At 55.6% G+C, this 22,869-nt stretch overlaps 9 protein-coding genes across 9 annotated transcripts; 3 read left to right on the forward strand and 6 right to left on the reverse strand.

Moving 5' to 3' along the window:
* Positions 1-397: 397 nt before the first annotated feature.
* On the reverse strand, positions 398-2,083 carry BO95DRAFT_516629 (uncharacterized protein). Its single transcript, XM_025591835.1, has 4 exons — positions 1,906-2,083; positions 1,738-1,856; positions 866-1,662; positions 398-801 (listed from the first exon to the last, which is right to left on the reverse strand). Exons 1-4 carry the CDS (start codon positions 2,050-2,052, stop codon positions 710-712), a joined length of 1,155 nt encoding a protein of 384 aa, XP_025439566.1. The 5' UTR covers positions 2,053-2,083; the 3' UTR covers positions 398-709.
* A 681-nt stretch (positions 2,084-2,764) lies between these two features.
* On the reverse strand, positions 2,765-4,150 carry BO95DRAFT_516630 (glycoside hydrolase). Its single transcript, XM_025591836.1, has 4 exons — positions 4,027-4,150; positions 3,830-3,975; positions 3,499-3,779; positions 2,765-3,432 (listed from the first exon to the last, which is right to left on the reverse strand). The coding sequence occupies exons 1-4, from the start codon at positions 4,111-4,113 to the stop codon at positions 2,942-2,944; spliced, it is 1,005 nt and encodes a 334-aa protein (XP_025439567.1). The 5' UTR covers positions 4,114-4,150; the 3' UTR covers positions 2,765-2,941.
* A 228-nt stretch (positions 4,151-4,378) lies between these two features.
* BO95DRAFT_502554 (uncharacterized protein) lies at positions 4,379-5,547 on the forward strand (the record flags this gene model as incomplete). The annotated part of the gene is made up of 1 exon (XM_025591054.1): positions 4,379-5,547. The coding sequence occupies exon 1, from the start codon at positions 4,645-4,647 to the stop codon at positions 5,545-5,547; it is 903 nt and encodes a 300-aa protein (XP_025439568.1). The 5' UTR covers positions 4,379-4,644.
* A 2,620-nt stretch (positions 5,548-8,167) lies between these two features.
* BO95DRAFT_475423 (uncharacterized protein) lies at positions 8,168-10,211 on the forward strand (the record flags this gene model as incomplete). The annotated part of the gene is made up of 3 exons (XM_025589851.1): positions 8,168-8,206; positions 8,253-8,706; positions 8,797-10,211. The coding sequence occupies 3 exons, from the start codon at positions 8,168-8,170 to the stop codon at positions 10,209-10,211; spliced, it is 1,908 nt and encodes a 635-aa protein (XP_025439569.1).
* Positions 10,212-11,075: 864 nt separating this feature from the next.
* BO95DRAFT_394911 (acid protease) lies at positions 11,076-12,984 on the reverse strand. The gene is made up of 2 exons (XM_025583705.1): positions 12,042-12,984; positions 11,076-11,966 (listed from the first exon to the last, which is right to left on the reverse strand). Exons 1-2 carry the CDS (start codon positions 12,677-12,679, stop codon positions 11,267-11,269), a joined length of 1,338 nt encoding a protein of 445 aa, XP_025439570.1. The 5' UTR covers positions 12,680-12,984; the 3' UTR covers positions 11,076-11,266.
* A 1,060-nt stretch (positions 12,985-14,044) lies between these two features.
* Positions 14,045-15,609, forward strand: BO95DRAFT_466247 (Zn(II)2Cys6 transcription factor; the record flags this gene model as incomplete). Its single annotated transcript, XM_025589202.1, has 2 exons — positions 14,045-14,084; positions 14,159-15,609. The coding sequence occupies 2 exons, from the start codon at positions 14,045-14,047 to the stop codon at positions 15,607-15,609; spliced, it is 1,491 nt and encodes a 496-aa protein (XP_025439571.1).
* A 487-nt stretch (positions 15,610-16,096) lies between these two features.
* On the reverse strand, positions 16,097-17,960 carry BO95DRAFT_215501 (uncharacterized protein). Its single transcript, XM_025581151.1, has one exon. It carries the CDS (start codon positions 17,734-17,736, stop codon positions 16,192-16,194), a length of 1,545 nt encoding a protein of 514 aa, XP_025439572.1. The 5' UTR covers positions 17,737-17,960; the 3' UTR covers positions 16,097-16,191.
* Positions 17,961-18,825: 865 nt separating this feature from the next.
* Positions 18,826-20,657, reverse strand: BO95DRAFT_419310 (putative tannase; the record flags this gene model as incomplete). Its single annotated transcript, XM_025584492.1, has 2 exons — positions 19,932-20,657; positions 18,826-19,868 (listed from the first exon to the last, which is right to left on the reverse strand). The coding sequence occupies exons 1-2, from the start codon at positions 20,605-20,607 to the stop codon at positions 18,826-18,828; spliced, it is 1,719 nt and encodes a 572-aa protein (XP_025439573.1). The 5' UTR covers positions 20,608-20,657.
* A 1,492-nt stretch (positions 20,658-22,149) lies between these two features.
* On the reverse strand, positions 22,150-22,596 carry BO95DRAFT_434299 (uncharacterized protein; the record flags this gene model as incomplete). The annotated part of the gene is made up of 1 exon (XM_025585136.1): positions 22,150-22,596. The coding sequence occupies one exon, from the start codon at positions 22,594-22,596 to the stop codon at positions 22,150-22,152; it is 447 nt and encodes a 148-aa protein (XP_025439574.1).
* Between the last annotated feature and the right edge of the window lie 273 nt (positions 22,597-22,869).

The raw sequence follows: 22,869 nt of genomic DNA on the forward strand, positions 1-22,869 counted from the left end.
TACTCTACTGAGCCATGATTGCGAGGGGCTGTGCGTCCTCTTCTTCTCCGCGAGTGGATTCGGCTCAGCACGCTATGTAATGATTATCCAATCAGCATGCTCGAAGTGGAGCACCGGGGCTATAGCCCAGCCCTATATAAATGGCCGATAACGGCTGGCAGAGCCACATGGCGGACGTGCCCAGCGATTAAGCTTCCTGAAGGGGTCCAAGCCAAGGGTGCTTGGTAGCCTTGGTTCGGTCTATCGGCGGGGTCCCGGCCGAGTCCTTTCGTCTTCTGTCTGATTGCTTGCCATCTTCAGGGGTTGGCGTCCTTCCGACCTGGGAGGGGGGGTGCATCGGAGGTGAATAAGCCACCTGCATCAGTCTACGTTGATCTTTGCTCTACAGTATCAGAGCCCCGTGCTCTGAACATTGCCCATTGACGTGGTATACTGGATCCATGAGCAGATGCCTTTGTGATGAGGTACAACCATCCACAGGAAGAGGAGGCGGAGTGGAAATGGAGTCTTTAGCGCACGCGTTGAGGATGCGGTGTACTTGCTTGATCGGAAGAACTCGGAAGAGATGAGAGAAGTGAAAATGAAAGTGTACGATGGCTCCAGGACAGCCCGCTGATGCCCTGCTACAACAAGAAATCATGGCCCCACAGTTTGGCTGCTTCGTTGGGAAGGGAATGAGTGAGGAGACCTGAACGCCTCCGACGCAAGATCAATTCTCTTCCCTCACCTCGACCGCTACCCTCTTGACCCCGACCTGCACCAAGCCCTCATAGCGCGGTCCACCCACCCCTTCCAGCGTTTCTACACAACATCATTAGCAACAAATCAAACCATCACCAATGTTATGTCCATAGAAAATACTCACGTGTCAATGCATTCACCAGGGTGATCGACGTCGACGCCAACAGCGCCAGCGGGACGATCTCCGCAAATGTCCACGCCGTCTTCTCTTCGCCCAGTCGATACCATTCCTCGACCTCCATCCCCGCCCGCAACGAGTTATACGTCTGGTACGCCCAGACCGTCAACGCCAGGGTCGCCACCGAGACCGTCGCGGCCAGAAACAGCTTCACCCAGCGCAGCCACCGGTGCAGATCCACCTCCCGCGCCTCCAGCCAGTTGACCCCGGCAATCACAGCAGTGAGGCCCATGAAAACGATCAGAGCGATGTACTGCCCGAACGCACTGGACCGCCCAGCCTGGGAAAAGATCTCCGTCCCGCTGGTATTGGTTGTGGTCGAGTTGTGGTGGGTGACGAACTCCCCCGCGTCAGCGAGGCCGAGCCAGTCGCTGGCATTCATGTTCATGAAGCAGCAGGCGGGCAAGATGGCCAGCGAGCTGGGGCGGGCGGGGAAGGCGGCGCGGTTGCGGGCGGAGAAGATCATGCTGATGAGGACGATCTGCGTGATCAGGGCCGCGCACCGGTAGAGGGCGAGGAGCTTGCCCTTGTGGATGAAGGTGGGGATGCTGACCAGGGTGTTGAGGTGGGTGACGAAGGACATGAGCAGCATCGCGCAGACCAGGTCGTAGTGGTAGGCGGAGATGGTGCAGGCTTGCTCGCTCAGGGCGAAGATCAGCGCGAAGCCGGTTGTGAGTTGTTGGTCGCTGAGGGTGTGCAGGAGCTGCTCGACGGTGTGGGCGATGCGGCGGTAGTATCTCGTTCTGTTAGGGGGTTGTATCATTAGCGAGGGTTCGAGGTGGTGAGCCTTTTCGGGTCTTCGCAGGGTTGGTACATACTCTCTTATCGCGTTGTCTGTGTCTCTGTACTGGTTCCAGTAGATGCAAGCCTTGTCGATGAGCAAGACGAAGGCGGCTCCTATGGCCACGACTGAGGTGATGATGAAGGCTTTGACTAGCTGCATATGGTCAGTTACTGTTCAGCTTATGCACGGTTGAGCAATGTACCCCAGGCCCGGTGATAGACGTGTTTGGGCTCAGCTTTTGAGAAGTGGTCAGGTCGGTAGCATTGGTGTACAGGGCGAAGTCGCAGGTCACATTGTGACCCTGTGCTTGGCAACTCGACTGACTGCTTGGGATGTTCCAATCTAGCATTCTGATGGGTGATTGTTGAATCAGACTCTATATCGTGGTAGTAAGACAGCAATGCGAGCCCAAATTCAGTACTTCACGAATCTCCTACAACTTTATATTCATTATCGACACCATTTGCCATGCTGTTGATGGCTTGATGGCTCAGTCTCCAGCCGGACGATGCGGACATGAAATCGCAAGGCTGCCAAGAGCATCTGACTGCCATTGTGATGTTGTTTCAACTCAGTGACTGGCCGCCACAGTTCGTATTGTAAGATTTGATGCCGGCAGCCTGGATTGTGCCTGGGACTATACCTTTCTGGTAGACTCCGCCCGATGCACGTTCAAACCCCGAAGAGACTAACCGAAACAGGCTTCATGTTGCTAGCGCGGTGCCTGAAGGATTCCGGAGCCATGGAACGCCCCATAGCCCGGGCCCGGCCTCGAAGACCAGTTTCCCGTTTGGGCAACTACTGCCTCATTCTGATAAGATCTACATACGTTTGGAGGCTGAATTGAGGTGAATTCAGTCAACGCAAGGCTGAACCTGCCTGAGTGTCACCCACACTGCGGAAAAGCCGGATTCTATTCTATATCGTCACGGTATTATAACCAGGGAACAGTAGCACAGTCTATAGGCGGTTCCAGGGGGCAATTGCGTGGCTTTTGTGCTACATTCTGCTTTTCATTGGAGATCGAGACGGTAGAAGTATAATGTTGTTTCTGAACCCCAATTATTCTGTATACTGGTATTGCCCTATCATATGTATCAAAGTTGTATCTTCTCTACTGTACAATATTCTCCGACATACACAGCCCCACAGTAATCAGTGGATTCTACCCCGAAACCCAAGCGAACTCACCTGTCGACAGACCCTGACAGGGCTCATGGATGACAGCGTCGATATAGCTAGGACCCATTCTCGGTGTTGGAGATGGTCTCCAGCACCGCATTCTCCGTCTGATTGTACACGATGTAGAAGTCGATGCTGTTGGCCGGTGGGCCATACTCGAACCAGGTACAGCTGACATAGTATTCACTGTAGTCACCCAGTCCCTCCGACGGATTAATGATGCTCTTCAGCCACTGCTGCTTCTGGGCCGTGGTAGCGGCGCCGTTGTTCAGCTGTGTGCCGGTCTCGGCGATAGCAAACGGCAGGCTATAACCCTTGGCATAGGTGTCGTAGAAGCTTCCATAGGCTGTGGCAAAGTCCGGAAGAGCATCACCTTCAGGGTAGTAGTCCATTCCCACGATGTCGACGTACTCCCTACCGGGCCACCAAGGTGCGATGGGTTCCGAGTCCGTGTCCACATTCGGCGACCAGAACATGTAGATCATGTCGTTGGACTCCGTCGCTGTATACATATCTTTCCAGGTCTGGTTGAAGGCGGCGTAGTCACCTGGCGTTTGGCACAAACTATTAGGCTTGCCCCTTGCCAAGAAAATGTTGGGGAGAAAGTACTTACGGCCGCCAGGATAAACCACGACATTAGGATCGGCGTAGTAGTTCATCTCATGGGCATAGCGAAGCCAGACGGTGACACCCTTGTTGGTGAAGGTGTCTTTGAAGTAGGAAGCGACTGATTCACACAGCTCAGGCGTGATGTCCTCCCAGTCGACCTTCGGCATCAAAGACGCGATCAGAACGGCCCCGGAGGCAATGATATCGTCCACCGGGTATTGATCGTTGCCATCATATGACCCGGATTCCACGTTGTCCTGGGTGATCTGTGAGTAGACATTGTAGCTATATCGAAGGTGAGCCTTGCAATCGTAAAATACTTTTACCGCACTCACGTGGCGCCCTTTTGACCCGTCGCCTCGTTGAGGTCGGTCATGGTGACCCGGGGGCTGTAATTGGGAGCCCAGCCGAAATAGATACCATCATAGCTGACCATGGAGTCGGCCTCGATGCCCAGGCTTTCACCCAAAGAGTTCGACTCCTGGTTGGATTTAGCGGGTTATAGAAGCCAGTGTTAAGACTGCAAGCCTACCCTTTTGTGACTGATGTCGCTAAGTGGGGAACCGACACAGCCACTAACGGCCAAAGCTATTAGGGGAATAGAGGTAAGACCGCGCATTTTGCCGACGAGTGTTCTGTACACGAGGATGTATTTGAGCTGCAATTGTTGGAGTCGTAGCTCTCAACCCGGAGGTCGAGTCCATTTATACTGCTGAAATAAAATGGCCTAGTATGTTGGTAGCCAACAATGTCTCCACAGGGCTATGCTAAAGCTGAGTCGTAAGAGTATGCGAGTCAAGCCGGAGAACCCTGGATTTGAAGATCGAGTCATGTCGACAGCTGAAGACTCTGATCCACCAATCGCAACATGCTTCTGCTTTGGGAAGACCAATCAACGCCTCGTGCCTGGGCATGGCGTTGATCCTTCATTTTCGTCCGGACCTTAGGGCTTCACTGCTAAATCCTGAAGACAGCCCGACTGTCCCGTGCTGGCGATGGGGCCATCGCCCCCAACAAACATCTTGTTTTTTTCTTATCCATCGTTCCTTGTCATACCCTTATATAGAAAAGGCGCCCCCACATCCATGTTCCAGTCCCTACCACTGAGCCCTTTTTCCTGGATTTGACCAGGCAAAGTCCCAACAGCACGATGTCGAGCCACAACAGAAAAAGTTATTTGCGCGCTCTTCTTGCATTATCGCTGTCGATCCCAGCCCGGTGCACAACAACCTACTACATCAACAAAGTAGCAGACTACTCATCGTTATCACAATGTGCAGTCGCCCCGCTCAGCAGCGTCGTCCGGGACATGGTGTCTGGCTGCGGTGACGGGGGCAAATACACATCCTACAGCTGCTTCTGCACCGCCAGCTCCTCCGAGTTCAATCACATCATCTCCTCCGGCGTCGGATCCAATTGCGGGACAAACTCAGAGAATCAGGTCTCGACCGCGTTGGAGGTCTTCCACAGCTACTGCATGTTCAATGCGACCGCGACAACGACGACCGAACCAGTGCAGCCTGCCAGCACATGTACTTACCTCCTTTCTTGTCCTTCAACCGTCCCATTGAATCCCACTAACATGTTCCCAGCGACCACAACAGCATCGACCCTGTCAGCTACAACTTCTACCACAAGCCCTGCCGCCCCAGCTGCCTCCGTAACAACCACACCCAGCCCTGTCGCCACATCAACATCAGAGACCGCCAGCATCCCATCCACACCATCGCCCACCCAGGCCCGAACACCCGCCAGCAAGTCCTCTACTTCGCTAAGCACAGGCAGCAAGGCCGCCATCGGCGTCTGCGTCCCCGTCGCAGCCATCAGCCTCGCTGCGGCCGCGTTCCTGCTGGTCCGCAAACGGTCGCGTCGCGCTCAGCGGGACCACAACGGGATGATGCTGGGCTCCAGCGCGCCCACCCCGCGCGAGCCCCACAGCCCGACCGAGATGCGGCCGGAGATGTGGCAGAGATACGAGCTGCCGGAGGACGCGAAGCGAAAGAGCACCCACTTGTACGAACTGTCCGGGGATGGACCGTCGGCTGGGCGGTGAGATAGTTGCATGAATAGACCCCGAGACCATGTAGTGGTCAGATCTATAATGCTGCTGTTGCTTGTTGGTGCGATCATATCTCTTTCTTTGTTTCTTGCTGGCTAGCATAGGGTGCGGATATGGGGTACGCGGATTCCTTGATTTAGTATTCATTTATTTAATGGGTCGTCTGCGTTTGTACTTTAGTATATTTAATGGCAATGAGATATAGGACTCCGATCCAATTGCACGGATAAGATGTTGAAGACATGGGTAGTCTAATCACCGGTGTTGTACTCGTGTGTTTTCGAGGATGGAGTGGATAGACCCTTCCGGGGCCGACGCTCATGTCAGTCGTATAGGGTTCATGTCCTCCGAGGCCCCGGAAAATCCGGACGAGCATGCTCACCGGGAAAATTAGCCAGAGATGGATGCAGCTCATTAGTGGGTGTTCGCTAATCGAATCCTTGGCATGGAGGCAAAATCGTTATCCATCAAGTTAGACAGCAGACTATAGCAACGATGATATACCTCCAGTTGACCTATCGACGCGACAAGCCTCCACGTCCCTCCCACGACTTGAAACGCCCGGCCGAACGTCACGTGGAGCAAATCTTCCGCATCCTCTTTGAGTTTTCGAGTAACTTTCCTGAGTGGATCAGGGAAACAGAAGACAGGGACCGCTGTGCCGGATGTTCTTGAGTGTAGAGGTGGTTAGTGGGCATGTCACCGGCCAGCGGCGAAGGATGTTTGGCGCACCTGTTTCCAGATTGCGCCTCCAAATTCCCTGCCCAGGAGTTGCTCTGCGAGTCTTAAATTAACAATAATCCATTGGGCCTTCAGGAAGGTCACCCGGAGAATGCCCTCAGCACGCCCTGTTCGACATTATTATACATCCTCATGGGAAACCGGATAAGCTTGCGTGCGTTGACTCCTTTTGCATTGCACGCAAGCTTGGCACGCAAGGTCCCAGCTTAGGCATATTTGAGTATGCTTGGCAGTTCCACTTTTTGTCTGGGCGCTTGGCCGTTCCAATCCTAAAGAGATTCGTTTGACATGTCAGATCACAACATGATAGTTTGAACCCTCCCTATACCAATGCCGGGACAGATGAAGGACTAACACCACGTACCCTATAACTCTTGCGCATCGCATTTATCCGCCGAACATACCGAACATCGACTCGTCAGCCAGGAAAAAATCGTCCGGCAGAGCATCCAACGTCGAAGGATCCCATGCTTCAGCCTCTAGTGGCTAATGTAGACCTACATCTGCTATAGAGCTCAGCCTTACTAGATAGTGATTCAGAGGTGTAGTAGTGAAGATGGAGACCAGCGGCCTACTCACCAGCAGGCGCGGCCCCATCCGCCGCGCGGTCCTCCGCTTCGAGGAGATTCGCCACCGACTCCAGCCGGCGCATGAGCGACCTCAGCAATTTCAACGGTCGCTTCAGGCCATACGAGCATCCTTTCTGGTACTCCAGCAAGGCGGACCAGAAGAAACGGATGCAGTGCACATCCTCGTCGACGCTGCGGGTGTGCTGGAGCATGACGACCACGGCACAATACGTCGCATAGGCTATGCCGTACTGCGCGCGTCGGAGGGCGAAGGTTTGTTGGTAGGCCTCGACGAGCTTCCAGATCTTCAGCGCGGCCTCCCGACACCGCTGTCGGGACTTTTCTGCGGAGGCGGGGGGCAAGGCGAAGGGGAAGTGACCGGGGCGCAGGAATGCTTGTTCTGTCAAGATGACGAGAGTCCAGTGGAGAGCACTTTGGGAATGAGTGCTAGGGTTCAACGCGGGTGCAAAGTGTTCTGTACACTTACTGTGGGGTGAGCTGGTGCGGCGGGCGCGTTGCGTCCAGCCCCGGTTCGAACCGTAGCGAGGCAGGGAGTGTAGAGCTCAGTAGAATAGCAACAAGCAGTGAGCAATCCATAGAACTGAAGGGGCCTTTGGCCTGGTCAGAGAGAGAGATATCGACTCGTTCCCTGTTTTCTTGCGATCGAAGAAATCAGGTCGCTGTCAGGAATCTTATCTACTTGTGGAATTTAGAGCCGGCGAATAGCAAGGTAACCCCTTGTGGAAAGAGACGAGTTGATGGATGGTTTGAGTCGAGCTGACTTGGATCACTATGATGATTAGGGGCTTAGTGCGTAGCCCTTCGTGCGGAGGTGATTAGATATGATGTCAATCACAGCATGCGATTGTCACATATGAGCAGACACATGCATATCGCATGTCTCAGCTGCAGCTCTGCCGGGACAACTCCATGGGTAGTATTCCCAATTGGCTGGATTGGCTTTTAGTTATCAATCGATACAGGGATTATGTCTGACCTTTTTTCGGAGGCCGAGACATGTTGTTTGCTTTTGATTGATACGTGGACAAACTCCGGGTCATTATTTCAGCACCCACCTATGAGGTTGAAGAGCTGCGCAAGGCTAATGCTGCGTACAAAGATACGAAAGGCATTCAACTAAGCAAAACAGCATTCTGCGAGGGTTCTTAAACCCCAAGCCTCTGTCGTTATGGTGAGTACTGTACCACGACCAAACCAAAGTCCTTTCCAGAGTCTGTCGGAAAGAATATAATTGCAGTGGTCTCGCGGTAGCTTCGTCGTGTCACATACACAAGCAACTCATCATGCCTTACAGTGCCCGCACAGAAAGCCTCCCGGACGCGGTGATCTCGGGGGGGGGGGCTGGTCGACCCGCGCGCCGAAGAACAGCCTTCGTTCAACACGCGAATGTCCTGTCGGGACGCCACCGACTTCATGTCCAACATCAAACGGTCTTTGCCTATGATTTCTAGACATAAGCCAGGCAGCAAGTCTGTTGGCATGGACCAGGCCCAAATTGACATGATTCTCGCTCGCTCGAAGGATATCCAACTGCCTTGGGACCAGCAGAGTCCCGGTCAGCCCTTGTCAGATCTTGTGCCAGGGCTGGTGATTAGTGGAGGTCGCAGTCGGTCGCCCGCCTTTGATGGCCTGCCGGTCGTTTCACACTGGGGCGATCGCACCGGCGAGGCGTCGGCTGCAGACCCTGCAGCGACGGTCTGTCTTACATCGACGTGGTTCACCAGCCATGTGCTGGGCGAAGGGTCAACAATGCAGTGTCCCTTGGGCGCTCCCTGCTGGTCGCTCAAGACGCATGGCATCGGTCCGGTCGAGGCAGGGTCCAGTAAATTTACCCAGCACTACCACGCTGAAACCGACACGTTGGTCACGACCATCAGCCTAGCCTGTCGTTCTGACACCCCGCAGACCGGAGGCGTCCTGACTGCGGCGGCGAACATCTCGTGGGGGCGCAACACGCGCGTGGCGGACGCTGTAGACCGTGCCCTAGAGCTGCTCGCGGACGCCGCGGTGCTCCTGGCAGCACGGAACAAGGTGATCTCGACGGGGGTCACGGAGCGCCTTCCGTTCGCTGCAGTTCATGCAGCTCCAATGCCCACCTGGTGTGTCGCTCGCAAACCTCTACCTCCCAAGCTGAGTGGCGTGGCGCACTCGCTCGACCCAGCCACGACCGAGGTTCTGGCAGCCGAGAACTGCGTTGGCCCGCTGCTTAACACGAGCATCTTCTCCATGGCCGTGGGCTACAACCGGGGCGTCTATGGGGGGTCGATCTCGGGCCTCTGGGCGATCATGGACTCGGCCTTCGTACTCGACTACTCGATCGGTAAGAACAGCCCAGCCATGGCGGAGAAACTAGCCGGCGCCTTTGCCGATGTGGCGGCCACCGCCGAGGCAGCCGTCTCCGCGGGCCCGCACATCACCGACATTCGCGTCGTCAAGGGGCGCAACTACGCCTGTCTCCGCCAGAAGACCATCATCGAGGACACCGCAACGGTTGTCTCCCGGCCGTGCATGGTGGTCTGGGACGATTTGGCGCGGCTGGCCCGCTACAAGCTCGCGGACGCGGTGTTCTGCCATGTCTACTACGACTCCGGGGGCGGCGAGCAGATGGCCGCGATGGCGGGGCTGGGCTGCGTGGTACATGACTGGATTGATCTGGGCGCGGACCTGGCCTGCGGCGAGATTAGCAATATCATACCTACATTGACGCAGGGAGCACTGGATGAAGGGCCCCTGGCGGAGGTTTACTCGCGCTTGGTGGGCGCCATGATCTGGTATCGCGACCACGACCCCTATAACCCAGCCGCCTTGTGCATCCTCTTCACCCACTGGTGGCAGCTCGCCAACTGCCGCCACCGACCCATTACCCTCCTCGACCGGACTGACCTGAGTGTCGAGGCCATGGCAATCGCGGCCACCATTCCCACCGCGCGACCGTCACTAGAGCACTTCCGCGCGTGCGGCACGCCCGTCGAGCGCGGAGAAGGCGCCTTCGCGGCGGCCGAGGCGCGCTTCAACGCACTGCTGGCATCAAATCCGTTGGCGCAAACCCGGCGTGTGGCCGATCTCCTGGTCCGGCCGGTGCTCGCGTACGTGCGCGGGACGGACGACCACCTCCCCCTGGAGAATGAATACGTGGGGGCGGTGCTGGCGGCGGAGATCGCGTACCCGCAGGACCAAAAGATCCGCGAGCTGTGGGACTTGGCGATTGTGATGTGGGAATGCGGGGCCCTGTGGGCGGCGGGCGTCGCTGGCCTGTGCTATACCCACTCCGGCCAGTCTAACTGTGATCGTGCGCGCGAGGATTTGTCGGATTGCACCTGGAGTTGAGCGGGGGGTTGTTCTTTGGCTATCGCTGGTTTTCCTAGGAGGGTAAGAGCACAGAGCAGTATCAAACATTTCAAAGGATATCTTCATGCTCCATAGCCACATTAAGCCATCAATACGTGATTGATATGGAGTATAGTTCTTGTAGATGGATGACGTGTTCAGTGTCGGCTTAATCCCAAGTCCTGAGGTTCTCAGGGTCAACATTGGTGTAGATGGCAGCAGCAGCAGCAGCAGCACCACCACCACCACCACCACGTGTGATAGAATAACAAGGTGTCAAGATTGTACAGCCGCACGCAAGCCCTGCACATTCCTCATCAACTTCCTGGACGATGTTTTGTTCTCTCCGGCCTTGGATGAAACCCGCACGGCGGCTATCGAGACGGGCCACGTCAACCACGCCCGTGCGGTCGGTGCAATATGCCACATAGATATATTTGAAGACTTCAGATGAAGGAGCTTAGGCAGAGTACGAGATCGGAGAAGCCATCAATATCCAACGCATGGTGTTTCGCAATTGCGCCAAGGATCGATGTGGTCGCTGCGCGTTGTTCTTTCGGCCAGCTGGAGCCTTGGACGAGGCACAGGATAAATTAAGGGAGAGGAATGTGAAAGCCTTTTCGAAAGTGCGAGTGCGTATTGGAGTTTGGGATGAAAGAGGCTCATTGATAGGGTGGTTGAGGACAGGACGAGTGCAGAGGGTGTCGTTGGACGGAGTTGTGGAGAAGTGTTTAAAGGTTGGAAGTTGGCGTTTCTACTCCCGAGTCGCAGACGCGCCTTCCGATTTCGGCCCGCCAGCGCTCTCCACGTTGAAGAATAGGCTCAAATCCTCACAAGTCAGAATAAAAACCTTTTTTAATTGATCACAAATCACCAAACTTCGTATTATTTAACATAGCCCGGCACAGCCGGTGACCGCATGCAACAGACCAAAAGTATACAATCGGTCTGTAACGTCAGATCATATCACATGAATAAATCAAACATCGACGTCGACACATATTGCAAAGGCAACCCGCTAAGCTCCGTCTTCTCAAGCTGCAACGCAACAGCCCTTAGTAGGTGTCATTGGAGTCGTAAAATTCTCTGGGAGCGAACTTGAGCTCCACATCACCAACGTCAAAGACGGCGACCACATTCTTCAGGAAGACATCGCCAAGGATAAAGATATCTTCGCTGTAGTCGTCGCCACCATCGACAATACCCGAGATACAGACAGTGTTGCCACTGTCATCGGTGCCGGCGTCGAGGATCATGTCCAGGGGGTTGATGATGTAGGTGGTTCCACCGATGGTGATTCCGTGGGCGGGGGCCGTGGCATCGCAGTCGACCACGTAGGCGCCCTCATCCTCGCTGTACGTGGCGGCAGGGGAGAAGGCAGCGTTGACTTCGGCCGCGATCGAAGTCGGGTAGTAGTTGAGGGTCGTGCCGCTGTCGACAATGTACTGGATGCTACTGCCCCCGGCCGCGGTGAGCGACTTGCCACTCAGAGTGACGGCATCGATCTCGATGGTGTAGTAGGCGTAGCCTTCGTCCTGACCGTCGTAGGTGGTCACCAGGATATCGGTGGAAGACCAGGTGTCAGTGTAGTTGACGGGAGGGAGACCGCCAAGGGTGATGTAACCAGCAGCCCCGGAGACATCGCGCTCGATGGCGATGCTGAAGTAGGAGTCGATGAGACCTTCATCGACTAGGGTGGTGATGATGGGGTCGTATTCCACCTGCTGCTCGGTGCGGGTGCTGTAGGCACTCGTACTGTGGGCAGATAAGTTAGACCGTTTTGTGACACGCCAACCGCAATGAGCTCCAGTGTGCTGAAGAGAAACTTACATGCCGGGGTAGGCCAGACCAACGAGACCGGAAGTGGTACCATCTCCCTCCCAGTATGCCTCGGTGACACCGGCCAGCTCCTGCTCGACGCTGATCCCGGCCAGCGTGACTTCATCCTTGCCCATAACTCCGATGGCAAATTCTCCGTCGCCATAGCTGATGGAGAATTCCTCGCCGGAGATCTTGGCGAAGGCGCTCGTGGGTGACCAGGTGGGACCGAACGCGCAGGTGGATTCAGAGACCTGCTTCTCGTTCTCGTTCAGGCAGGTGAAGCCCTCTTCCACCAGCCACAGATCACTGGAACCGGTGTCAACGATCACGTCGAAAGAGGCCCCGCCAACTGTGATGGAGGTAGCAAATTCCTCGCCTTCAAAGAGCGAGATCAAGGTAGAGCTGCCGGAGGTAGTCGTGCTGGAGCTGGTTTTCTTCAGACGGGAAGCGCTGCGGCTCGCACCACTGCTACTCTTCACCTTCTTCAGTTCCAAGACACTGGACGAAGCCTTGTTGCTAGCACGGCTGGCAATGGGAGTGGGCTTGTACACCCTTTTGCTCAGACCATTGCGGGCGGGGGCAGGGGCTGCTGAGACAACACCCGCAAGGAGAGTGGCAGCAGCCAGGGAACCGGCGGTGAAGCGCATTGTGAAAGGCAGTGATAAAGAAAGATCTTGTTACAATGGTAGAGAACGGAAGGAGGTATAGTGAGGATTGTGAGAGAGGGGTATCGCGGGTGGGTTTTATACTTCTACCTCACTGCGAACAACCTCATGCTGCCGGGTGACTCGGTCACTTTCGCTTGGAGATTAATCTGCAGACTAAATCTTTAGCGCGCAGCTTGTACTCATCTCCCTTCATTTCGTCAGGACTGTCTGAACTCGTGCGTGAGCAGTCGTGAGAGTGTGAAAGACCATTGGTGCTACCTGCGGGTGACATGGGAGGACAGGAGCAAGTAGCAGCAGCAGCAGCAGCATCACCACCACCATCGCCGTCACTCAACTACAATGGGTGGATCCGTTGTCCATGATGGATATTGCCGATAGTGGGGTTTGCGTCAGCCTGGCTGGGGATTGGTGCAGCCAGCTGGCCCACCGAGCGATAAGCAAGCAAGGCGCGTCGGAGTCCGCAGGAGATTGGCCTGATGAGGGGCACTCTTCATATCGCGCCATGATAGGGCGAACAACTCGGTCAGGCACCTGCTGAGAGTGGCTGTCGTCACCGTCGGTCTCCTTGAATTTCATATTGACTTTCAAATTAGCTTCCATGTTGAGGAATCCAGCCCGAGCAGACAATTTAGCGCTCGGCGGGGCTCAAGCCATCCGCTTCGCTACCCACTCTATTCTAGGTGGAATGTCCAGCATGCGCATCAGACTGGGTTGCAGGAGTGCAGAGGTACACGGCCGTTGAAACATGACCAGTCTGATGACATTCTCCCAACTGCAAGGGCCCATGTCAGCCCGCGAACCTGGTCAAGTATCAGTGTCACCAAGAAATGATCACCAAAGGCTTGATTCTGTCAAGCTCAGATCGGCATAGATACGGGGTGGAGTGCTCTACAGGGACAGTCAACCGTGATTTGTGTTACTGACATGGTCAGTATGGTGGATATGATTGGAGCAATGATATAATCCTCATTCCGGTTAAAGCGGCAGCCATGTGCCATCAACAATGTAATCCATGAATGTTTGAATGTTTACTGCACAACCAAAGGCAGCAGTGTGACTAGCAGATTAGTCATTGTTCGGATGGAGGCTAGGTAGTTATTCCGTTCCGGAACGGGGAAGCGAACGGGGAATGGCCGGGCACTCCGTAATCTGCACGATTGTGCTTCTTGCTCTTTCTTATCTTCATCTCCATTTCCTACTCTGCTGCTGCTGCTGCTGCTCGTCGAGAAGACATCGATAATCTAATCATTCCACCAATCACTCTCATGCGCTTGTCACATCCAGCCTAAGGTCCCTACATGAACACATGAATTGGGTTCATTGGTCGTCAGTCCACTTGTTTAGATGACCGGGACCGACACCGACCAAAGTACCAAATCGCGTGGTATGTGCGATTGCGCCCCCGCAGAAACACCCCAGGCAAATCTCGAGCTAACTGTCTCTGTCTCCCCTCGCCAGGATGCTTTCAATGTACCAAGCGACGGATTGTCTGCGATAGGGCCGAACCTACCTGTCAAAAATGCCTGAAGAAGGGGATTGAGTGCAGTGGCCTCGGTCGCTTTCGGTTCGGCAATGGGGTCGCGACGCGTGGGAAGTTGAAAGGCAGCCCTATCCCCGTCCTCAATGTCGACCCGGTCTCTGTTCACAAACAATGCGTTCCTATCGTCTCGCAGATTCGATGGTCTCATGAGAGGAAGAAAAGGGTTAGCAAGAGTCGTGCTTCGAAGCCAGTCTCGAATGCGCCAGTCGATGGACAACACGATGCCGTCGAACGGTTCTCTCCGATGTCACTTGAAAACCGTCTTTTGCCACGCAGCGAGCCTGTAGTTGCCCTTCCTACGACGTCGACCTCGACTACAATTGGTATAGACGAAACAAACTTCGCGCACTATTCCGCGACCTTGGTATCGCCCGAAGAGGATGTTGAGAATGACAAAGCCGACAAGACCGCAATCTTAACCAGAAGGATGGACCAGGCAATTCAGCCTTGGATCGCTCCTTTGAGCTCACAAACCCGTGGACTATTCCACTATTTTGCCAGTAACATCGCCCCGGTCATGGTTTTGCTGGATATCTCCAATGGCTATCGCGATTTCATCCTTCCGATGGCTTGTCAGGATGAGGTGCTGCAGCGCGCTGTTGCCGTGGTGGCTGCTCAGCACGTTGGCCTCAGGCAACCAGCATTACATGCGGCAGCAGAAGCCGATCGCTCCGTTATTATATCCCGCTTGTTGCGGGCCTCCAACGTCGGGTCGCCCGATCAGGTGTTCAACCCGGCTACATGGGCAACATTGCTCGTACTCCTCGTCGGGGAGACGGTGACTGGCAGCCCGGAGTACAAGTTCCTGCTCCAGACGCTGTTTACCATGGCCAAGAACGTCAAGTCATCGGGGCACCCTCAACTGCACGAGTTCCTTCTACGACAGACCGACATGTTCTCATTTCTGGGCGGGTCTCTACTCAACAAGGATGAGGGCCTTAAGACCTTAAGCCATCCCGTGGACTCCGGGGTCTGGTTACCGTCCAGCGTTCGTGCAGACGCTCAACACAATAGAACACTCTGGCTGGCCAGGCGATCATTCACTATTGGCGCCCAGATCTACCTAATGCGGATGACATCGAACGAAAGCTCATGGCATCTGCGGGAAGAGCTGCGCCGGCTAATCGCTCAGGCGCATCCGACGGATCCGGGAGCCCATGGGTTCGTCTGGCCATGCTTTATCGCGGCGGCAGACAGTACGGAGCCAGAACATCGCGCGTTCTTCACTTATTACATGGGAGCCATTCACTCGAACACTCTCTTCGCCAATATCACCAAGGCTATTGATGCATTGCCTGCCATTTGGAAATCGACGTCGAAGAAGTGGACGGAGACTTTGCCGGATGTCTCTCGGATACTCATTATGTGACGCTTGGCTAACCAAATCGCCAAAAGTCGGCGTATTATGCTAGGGAGTCTCACTCCGTGGCAACGAAGGCTAGCTGTGTCGTCCTGCGCAGTGGCGTTTCAGAATTACGGCGCGGAATACACTGCCTTCACCGATCCTGTAGACATGCAATTAATTCAGCAATAGATACCCGAAGACAGTACACGTGATTGAATACGCGATGCGAACTTTTAGACATCCGCGGAAGTGTCCGCAAGCTGGCCTACCAAAGCGTTACCGACTAGTCAACAAGTTGTGTATGTTGACCTCGTTGAGCCAGCGTACTAAGCATTTCCTATTCTTTTACCATCTCTCTACGCAATTATACCGAAGAAAGTATCACCCTTCATCAACCAGCGTGGCCAGACAATGAATTATAAGCTTGTATATTGTCAGATTGACACGGTTCGAGCCCAACTCGCCAACTCTAAAAGAAAGCTCCCGGTACTCGGATATGCAACCTGTGCGCCCTCAAATGTTTCATCGTTATTCAGCCATCGCACTAGCATTCATGGCGTTCCTTTACGTGTACAGGACTACCTGTAACCTCCGACGCACTCAATCCTATTGCTCAATCCCCAAACCTTGAAGCGTGCTCTGGTTACAGCGCCGCAGGAACCCCAACACTTCCTCTTTATCATGGAATGCGTCATTGTACGCTCCGCTCAGCGTTAATTTCCCCTTCCATGTTCCGAGAAACAGCCCAAGGCCGGTCCCCAACTCCTCGCCCGTCACCCAAGGATCGTCCAGCTCGAAGATTCCTTGATTCGGCCTGATCACTCGGTCCAGAATCCCCATGCTGGATATCGACACAGACGGCGTCTCATTCCGCGGCGGGACCGGCGGAGTCTTCCCATCGGCCGGATAAGGGATCGTCGACATCGCCCAGTACGAGGGGACAAGATTGATATGCTCTGCATCATCACGAATGTCGAGGTAGAAATCCCGGATCGTCCCCGCGGTGTCCATGAACTCCTTGCTCCTCGTCTCTTCAGAGACCGGATCCACCGAGTCCGACGACGCAGGAACAGTCAGGTCGACTGCTAGCCCGCGCCCCGAGACCGAGTGGTACAATGCGGCCGGATGCGCGACGGTACTATACGGCGCCGCGCAGTGGCCGCGCTCATTAATGAGACTGTAATTGAGATACCGAACCACTCGCGTCGCGGGCTGCCGCTCCTGGAGGTCCCGCACACCGAGCGCAATGGCAGCGTGATAGGCGTGCGTGATGCTAAGCGCTGCCGCCTTGCACGCCGCCAGCACCCGCGCGGTCGTCTCCGCGGACAGCGTAATCGTCACCCTCTGGTGCCTCCCCGGCAGGCTTGCTTGCCTATTGAACGGCACACTCGCAATCTCCACCGCTTCTTTCTTGAGGGCTGCATTGAACTCCAAAATCTCCCGCATGCGCGCTTCCTGCTCCGAGCTCAATCGCGCCGGGATCCCCGCTGCCACCCGAAGCGGTGGACTCAGATTTACCCACTCCCCGCCAAACGTGGGTGGTGTATACCCGGAGGGCCCGGTCTCATACGCCCGCGCGGCATGCCGGAACAGATTCTCGAACAGCATCAGCGTCCCCACCCCATCGACGATATCATGTCGCGCCCTGAGCACCACGGTCGCGCGCACGCGTCCTTCCGACTCGTGCGGGCCCGACCCCTCCTTAATCAGGAACAGCGTCGGCAGGTCCGGCACCGGCGGGTCCGAGTTACACCACTCCTGGCCCGTAACGCCCGCGTCGACGACCCGAAACGTCTCGTCCAGCCAGTCCGCCGGCGTGTACGCGTCCGAGAACGTCTCGTACACCTTCTTACACCGCCCCTGGTGTAGAGCGTACTCCACGCGCGCGGCGATGGTCGGATGGTCGTAGCGCAGCTGCAGCCACGCCCGGCGCAGGGCGTCCCCCATTCTGCGCTCCGTGGCAGCGCGGTCCGTCCCGTGGATGGGGAGGGAGCAGGTGACCGCGCCGGTCATGGCGAAGAAGACGCGGCCGGTGGCCTCGTGGGCTTTGGCGAGGGAGGTGTAGAACTGCTCGGCTTCGTCGAGGGGCCGCTCCCACCGGGTTGTGGTGGTGGGGGTCCAGGCGTAGTCGATCTCGGAAGGTGAGGACATTTTGGCGGTGGATGTCTTGCTTCGGTTGGAGGATGTTGGAAGGTGGTGTGATGTAGTGTAGTAGATGGGGTAGGTTGGAGTGCTGTGCAATGTCCCGAGCTCGCACAGACACAACGGTATATGCTGCAGTGACTGGTCCGGGGCTTTTCTCTTCCTTTTGTATACACGCAGTCAGCTTGAAATCGGCCGCTCGGCCCGACCTCCCGCGCGCAGGAGATCCCTCTGCCCTGATAATCGAATCTCTGTATGGGGTGTATGAGGTGGGAGTCCCTCAGATCCAATTATGCGGTGGTTGTCGGCGGGAGTGGAGCCATACTTTTCTGTTGTATCGGGTAACATCGCCCGCTCGGTGTTGCATTACTGACATTAGCTGATCAGTATGCGCATAATGTCTTGCACCCACGCGATGCAATTGGCAGGCTAAACTTCGGGACTGGTGGGGTTACTTCATTGGGTAAAACATTCAGCTTCCGTCTGTCTGCTTGCCGTGTGCGCATGTCGCTTGTTCTGCAGGATAAAGGCCTTGTGTCCTCCACACAATGGTTTTGGATGTGGAACAATACCAATCGTTATTATGATTACAAGATCGTGCGTATTCTTTGGGCATAGCACTGGTACACTATGGAATCTTGACGCTTGGCGCCAGCGCAGGGGAAAGGTGTGGACGTTGGGTAAGGACATACAAATGCTTGGTTATTAGTCGTATCGCGCGAATTCTGTGGCTGTTGGAGCAAGTAGTCTGGAATTGAATAGGCGTATCAAGCAGGAGCCAACAGAGCTCCATGTATCTATTATCGTTGAACTGGTGGGGAGTAACACGTACCTATATATCCCGGCGCGATGGATGGTAGACCTCGGGACAATCAGCGTGACAAATCCTCCATGTCATGCTGAACTATCTTGTAGTGATACGCTATATGCCACGAGTCAGTTCTCGCGACTGCCACTTACGAGAGAAAAGCTTCACGAAATTAATAAATTCAGGACGGTTAGAAGCTTAAAGACTCTCTCCCCTCCACACCCACAAGCCTAATCACTATATACACACATTCGCTCCAACACACGCGTGCAATACTAAGGAGTGCTCCCTTAGTAAACCGGCACCGGCACCGCATTCAAGTCATAATGCCAAGTATCGATGGAAGCCTGGTCATAGACGCACTCCAACTCGTCCCCGTTCCAGAGGGGCCGCAGCGGCCACGCGCAGATCGGCTGCTCCTGGCCCTCGTTCTCGCCCTGCAGCACGGTGCCGTTCAGCGTGACGGGCACGACGCCGTTCTCGACCCAGTCGATCAAGACCTCGAGGTTCTTATTCGGGAAGGGCCCGTTGGGCATGGCGTCGTTGGTGGCGCAGTGGGCGGCGCCGGGCACGAGGAAGAGGCGGTACCAGTCGTTCAGGGCGGCGGCGCTGGCGTTGTAGGAGAGGGCAGGGTACATGACGCTGCGGACGGATTCCCAGTAGCGGACGGAGGAGGCGGTGGGGATGGAGGCGTCGGCCTCGCCGTGGAAGTGGATGACCTTGCCGCCGGCGGTGTAGAAGGGGGTCAGGTCGGGCCAGGTGGTCTGCAGGGTGCTGTAGTACTGCAGGAGGCCAGAGATCATCCACTCCTTGAGGGTGTCGTAGGTGACGCCGGCCAGGCTGTCGAGCGTCGTGCCGTTCTCGTACACCAGCAGGCCGATGTGCTCGCCGCCCAGCTGGTCGATCTCCAGCCCCCACTCGCCCGTCGTGCTGTTGTACTGCGTCGCCGCGTCGTCGAACGCCGCCGCCGGCTGGTACGAGAAGTACACCCGCTTGCCTGCCAAGTCGTGCGCCCCGTCCAGGATCGTCTGTGCCACCTGGATGCCCTGCGCCGACACCGTGCCGTTCTGCGCCGGCGTCGCGCTCGAGAACCGGCTGCCTGCCGTCGCGGCGCACGAGTACGCCTCGCCGATCAGGCTGCTGATGTTGAAGTGCAGCGCGCACAGGTCGGAGCGCGCCACCACCCCGTCCGTCTTGCCGTCGAGCGGGTCACACGCCGTGATGGTCGCGTTGACGATCTTCTCCAGCTCGCACGGCGGCGGGTAGTAGTCCAGGGTTTGCTCGACGACGTTGCTCCACAGGTGCTGCGTCTGTTGGAAGCTCCACCGGAAGGCTGGGTGAGGGTTAGCAAGCCCTGGACTCGGGAAGGGATGTTAGGGAGTGGGGAATGACCTACCTGGGGCGCCGATAGCAGCTCCATCCCACTCGTCGCCATAACGCTGGACCTGGCTCCAGCCCTCGCGACCGCCCTCGGAGCAACCCTGGTAGTAGGCGTACAGCTTCTCGTCGTCGGTCACATTGTAGACATTCCTGGTGAACGCCTTGCCGATCTTGGTGAGTTCCCAGTGCGCCTTGTAGGCGAACATGTAGAGGGTCTCGTAGTCGAGGGTGTAATTGGCCAGCAGCATCGCGGCATCGGCGTTGGTATCGAAGGATCCGAAGCCGCCGTCGGTGAGACCCGACGCAGCGCCGTAGATGATGCCTCCAGGAAGCGAGTTGGATCCGGAGTTGATCGCGTAGCCACCACCGCCTGTGGACAACCACCGGTTCTGGAAGATGGAGGGGTCAGGCAGCCAGATCTGAAGGTAGACCTGGTCGTCGCGGCCATTGTGCGAGTACGCGAAGGTGACATTGCAGTAGTCAATCACGGAGGAGGGGAAGAAGTCACTCGTGACGGAGCTGTTGGTGACGAGCGCGGTGGTGATGGACGAGGGGTCGAGGGTGATGCCGGGGATGAGGTCGGTGGCCGGAAACGCAGTGGTGGCGTAGCTGGTGGTGCAGATGTCGCTTAAGCTGGCTCCATGGGCGAGTGCTGCTAGCCCCGTCAAGGGGACCCAGACAGATGAACGCATCTCTGTATGGAGGGTGTGAGGAATGAGAAGAAGAAGTGAGTCGAAAGATAAGGATGCTGGCGACAGAATGAACAGCCCTGACAGATGGGACACACCGTTTTATATCATTCCGGGCTCCTTTTTCTGCCAATGCTCATCTCCCTTGGACCGAAGCTTGATGAGAAAGGTGCGATCGTCAGTCTAGCTTCGCAACTCCGACAGAAAGCTGCATAATGCCCCACAAACTGGTTCTTCATTTCTCTCCATTCCCACAGATCGTGGGTAGAACTAGTCCTTGTTGGGAAGTCATCGCCTATTCTCCGACGGTCAAGTCCACAGTGTCCCTCGGCTCAGAAAGATTTGACTTCGATATCAACGGTTGAGTCGGCTGGCTTAGAAAAAATCTCCAGCGTCACTCGCGAATGGAGTGAGGTACTATTCCTGAAACTCGGGGCGAAGGCTCTGCATTTCCGGTAGCCTTGGCCAGAGGGCGAGAGAGAGATTGCGCCGAGGTTGTGCTGAGCAAATCATACCCAAGCAGAGTGGCTCTGTCCAACCTCAGCTTGCGAAAGCTTCACCCTCTGTCATCCCCACAAAACCCTCCTGAGTCCGGGGTGATATATGGAGAAGCGCGGGGTCTCCAGATTCAGGAAGTTCGCAATCCACCACAGGTTACGTACCACGGTTCCAGCCAGTTTGTAGGATTCCCAGTGCAATTGTTGTGGGGCAACAAATGTTCTTGCTGAAATCCGTCCATAGCACGGATTTGAGATTGTGGGAAACGGGGCGGTGGCAAGTCGGACATCGGAGGTCGGAGGTCGGGATAATGACCCTGACAACAGAGTAAAATTACAAGGACTACCAAGATGCAGGAGGTCTTATCTGTGGTGTGTGAGGCTTGTAACCTATTGCAAATTGGCACTAGGAGTGATTCTCTTCACCTATAAGAGCTTATGTCTGAGACTGATAAGTTACACTACGGCGATATCGTGCTGTAGAGGACTTACTCAGCTCTGCGTACACAATGCACACTCACCATTTGTTTAATGAGCACGCACTCTTATGCTCCTGCCCGGTCATGATAGATCAACCCTTCGCTTGGCTAGCAGCAAGTCATTATGCCATGCATAAGATCAAGAAATCCAGTCCAGTCCGGTGATATACTTGAGCTGGTCTACGTCTTCCATGTTGGAGAAGTAGCAAAGTCGGCAGTTGGGACAGTGCCACGAACCCTATACTGTCTAATTCGATACAGCGAAACTACACGATCTCTTGATATATCTTGACTACAAGGAAATCAACATTTCAGTGGTTCTTCTATACTTAACCTGTTCAAATCCACTATCGCTAGAACTCAGGCGCAATCAAAATCACGAAGGCATATAATACACAAGGGGGTCATATCAACCCAAAGCTTACAACAATCACCCGATAGCCAGGCCCATGACACTCTACGCTCTTATCTTCTTCACTAAACCTTTTGAATATTTGATTTATTTTCACAGTCTTGGCTACGTCCAAAGAAAAATCATCTCCACCCAGAGGCACCCAGCCCCAACACGCCTACTGCTGCCCTAACGTCGAACTTACGCGGCGCAGCTGCGACGACGGCCTCCGCGGATCCGCGAGGGCGCCCGACAAGGCCTCCAACACGGGCTCGTACCACCCGTCCGCATGCCACTCTATCTCATCCCGGAAGACGAAGATCCGCGCCAGGCGGGAGGAGCGGTCATCGACGAACATGCGCACGCGGTCGCGGCAGATGACGACCGCGGCGCGGCGGCGCGCCTTGCCCTCGACGAGCGGGTACCGGCCCCAGCGCTCGCGCAGCAGACGTGCGGCGAGCTTGGGCCAGGGGCCCGCGGCCTCGAGATTTTCGCCATACAGGCGCAACGTCTCGATCGCCGTGCCCACGCCCTCGTCGTCGGGGTACAGGTCCGTCGTGACGGTGTAGGAGCACCGCTCGAAGAGACCCTCGGTGGGGGCCTCGGTGGGGGCTTCGGTGGCCATTCCGCAGGGAATCCTGAATCGGTCAGCTCGGTGAGATGGCTGTAATGTGCTTGTTCGGTTAGAAGTCGGTCTTGAAAAACCTGGGCTGGTTGATGCTGGTGACTATCGGGAGAGAGGAGCTGGATGTGAGGATTTGAGTAGGATTTTATATCTTCATGGTTGTGGGAAAGAGGAAGTCTGTACGATGCGGTTGCTGCATATTCTAGGAGATACAGTCGGGAGTATTTCTCGTTAATAAACACTTCGAATAAAGATCTTATTATACGTCTTGTT

The sequence above is a fragment of the Aspergillus brunneoviolaceus genome (genome assembly GCF_003184695.1).
Source record: "Aspergillus brunneoviolaceus CBS 621.78 unplaced genomic scaffold BO95scaffold_57, whole genome shotgun sequence".
Lineage (NCBI taxonomy): Eukaryota > Fungi > Ascomycota > Eurotiomycetes > Eurotiales > Aspergillaceae > Aspergillus > Aspergillus brunneoviolaceus.

Coding starts and splice junctions, on each gene's coding strand:
- BO95DRAFT_516629 (XM_025591835.1), bottom strand. CDS start 2,052: ATGCTAGATTGGAACATCCCAAGCAGTCAGTCGAGTTGCCAAGCACAG. Junction 1,857..1,905: donor CGTCTATCACCGGGCCTGGG/GTACATTGCTCA, acceptor GACCATATGCAG/CTAGTCAAAGCCTTCATCAT. Junction 802..865: donor CCTGGTGAATGCATTGACAC/GTGAGTATTTTC, acceptor GATGTTGTGTAG/AAACGCTGGAAGGGGTGGGT.
- BO95DRAFT_516630 (XM_025591836.1), bottom strand. CDS start 4,113: ATGCGCGGTCTTACCTCTATTCCCCTAATAGCTTTGGCCGTTAGTGGC. Junction 3,976..4,026: donor GCGACATCAGTCACAAAAGG/GTAGGCTTGCAG, acceptor AAATCCAACCAG/GAGTCGAACTCTTTGGGTGA. Junction 3,780..3,829: donor ACGGGTCAAAAGGGCGCCAC/GTGAGTGCGGTA, acceptor CCTTCGATATAG/CTACAATGTCTACTCACAGA.
- BO95DRAFT_394911 (XM_025583705.1), bottom strand. CDS start 12,679: ATGCGCTTCACCGCCGGTTCCCTGGCTGCTGCCACTCTCCTTGCGGGT. Junction 11,967..12,041: donor GGTCTGGCCTACCCCGGCAT/GTAAGTTTCTCT, acceptor ATCTGCCCACAG/TACGAGTGCCTACAGCACCC.
- BO95DRAFT_215501 (XM_025581151.1), bottom strand. CDS start 17,736: ATGTCCTCACCTTCCGAGATCGACTACGCCTGGACCCCCACCACCACA.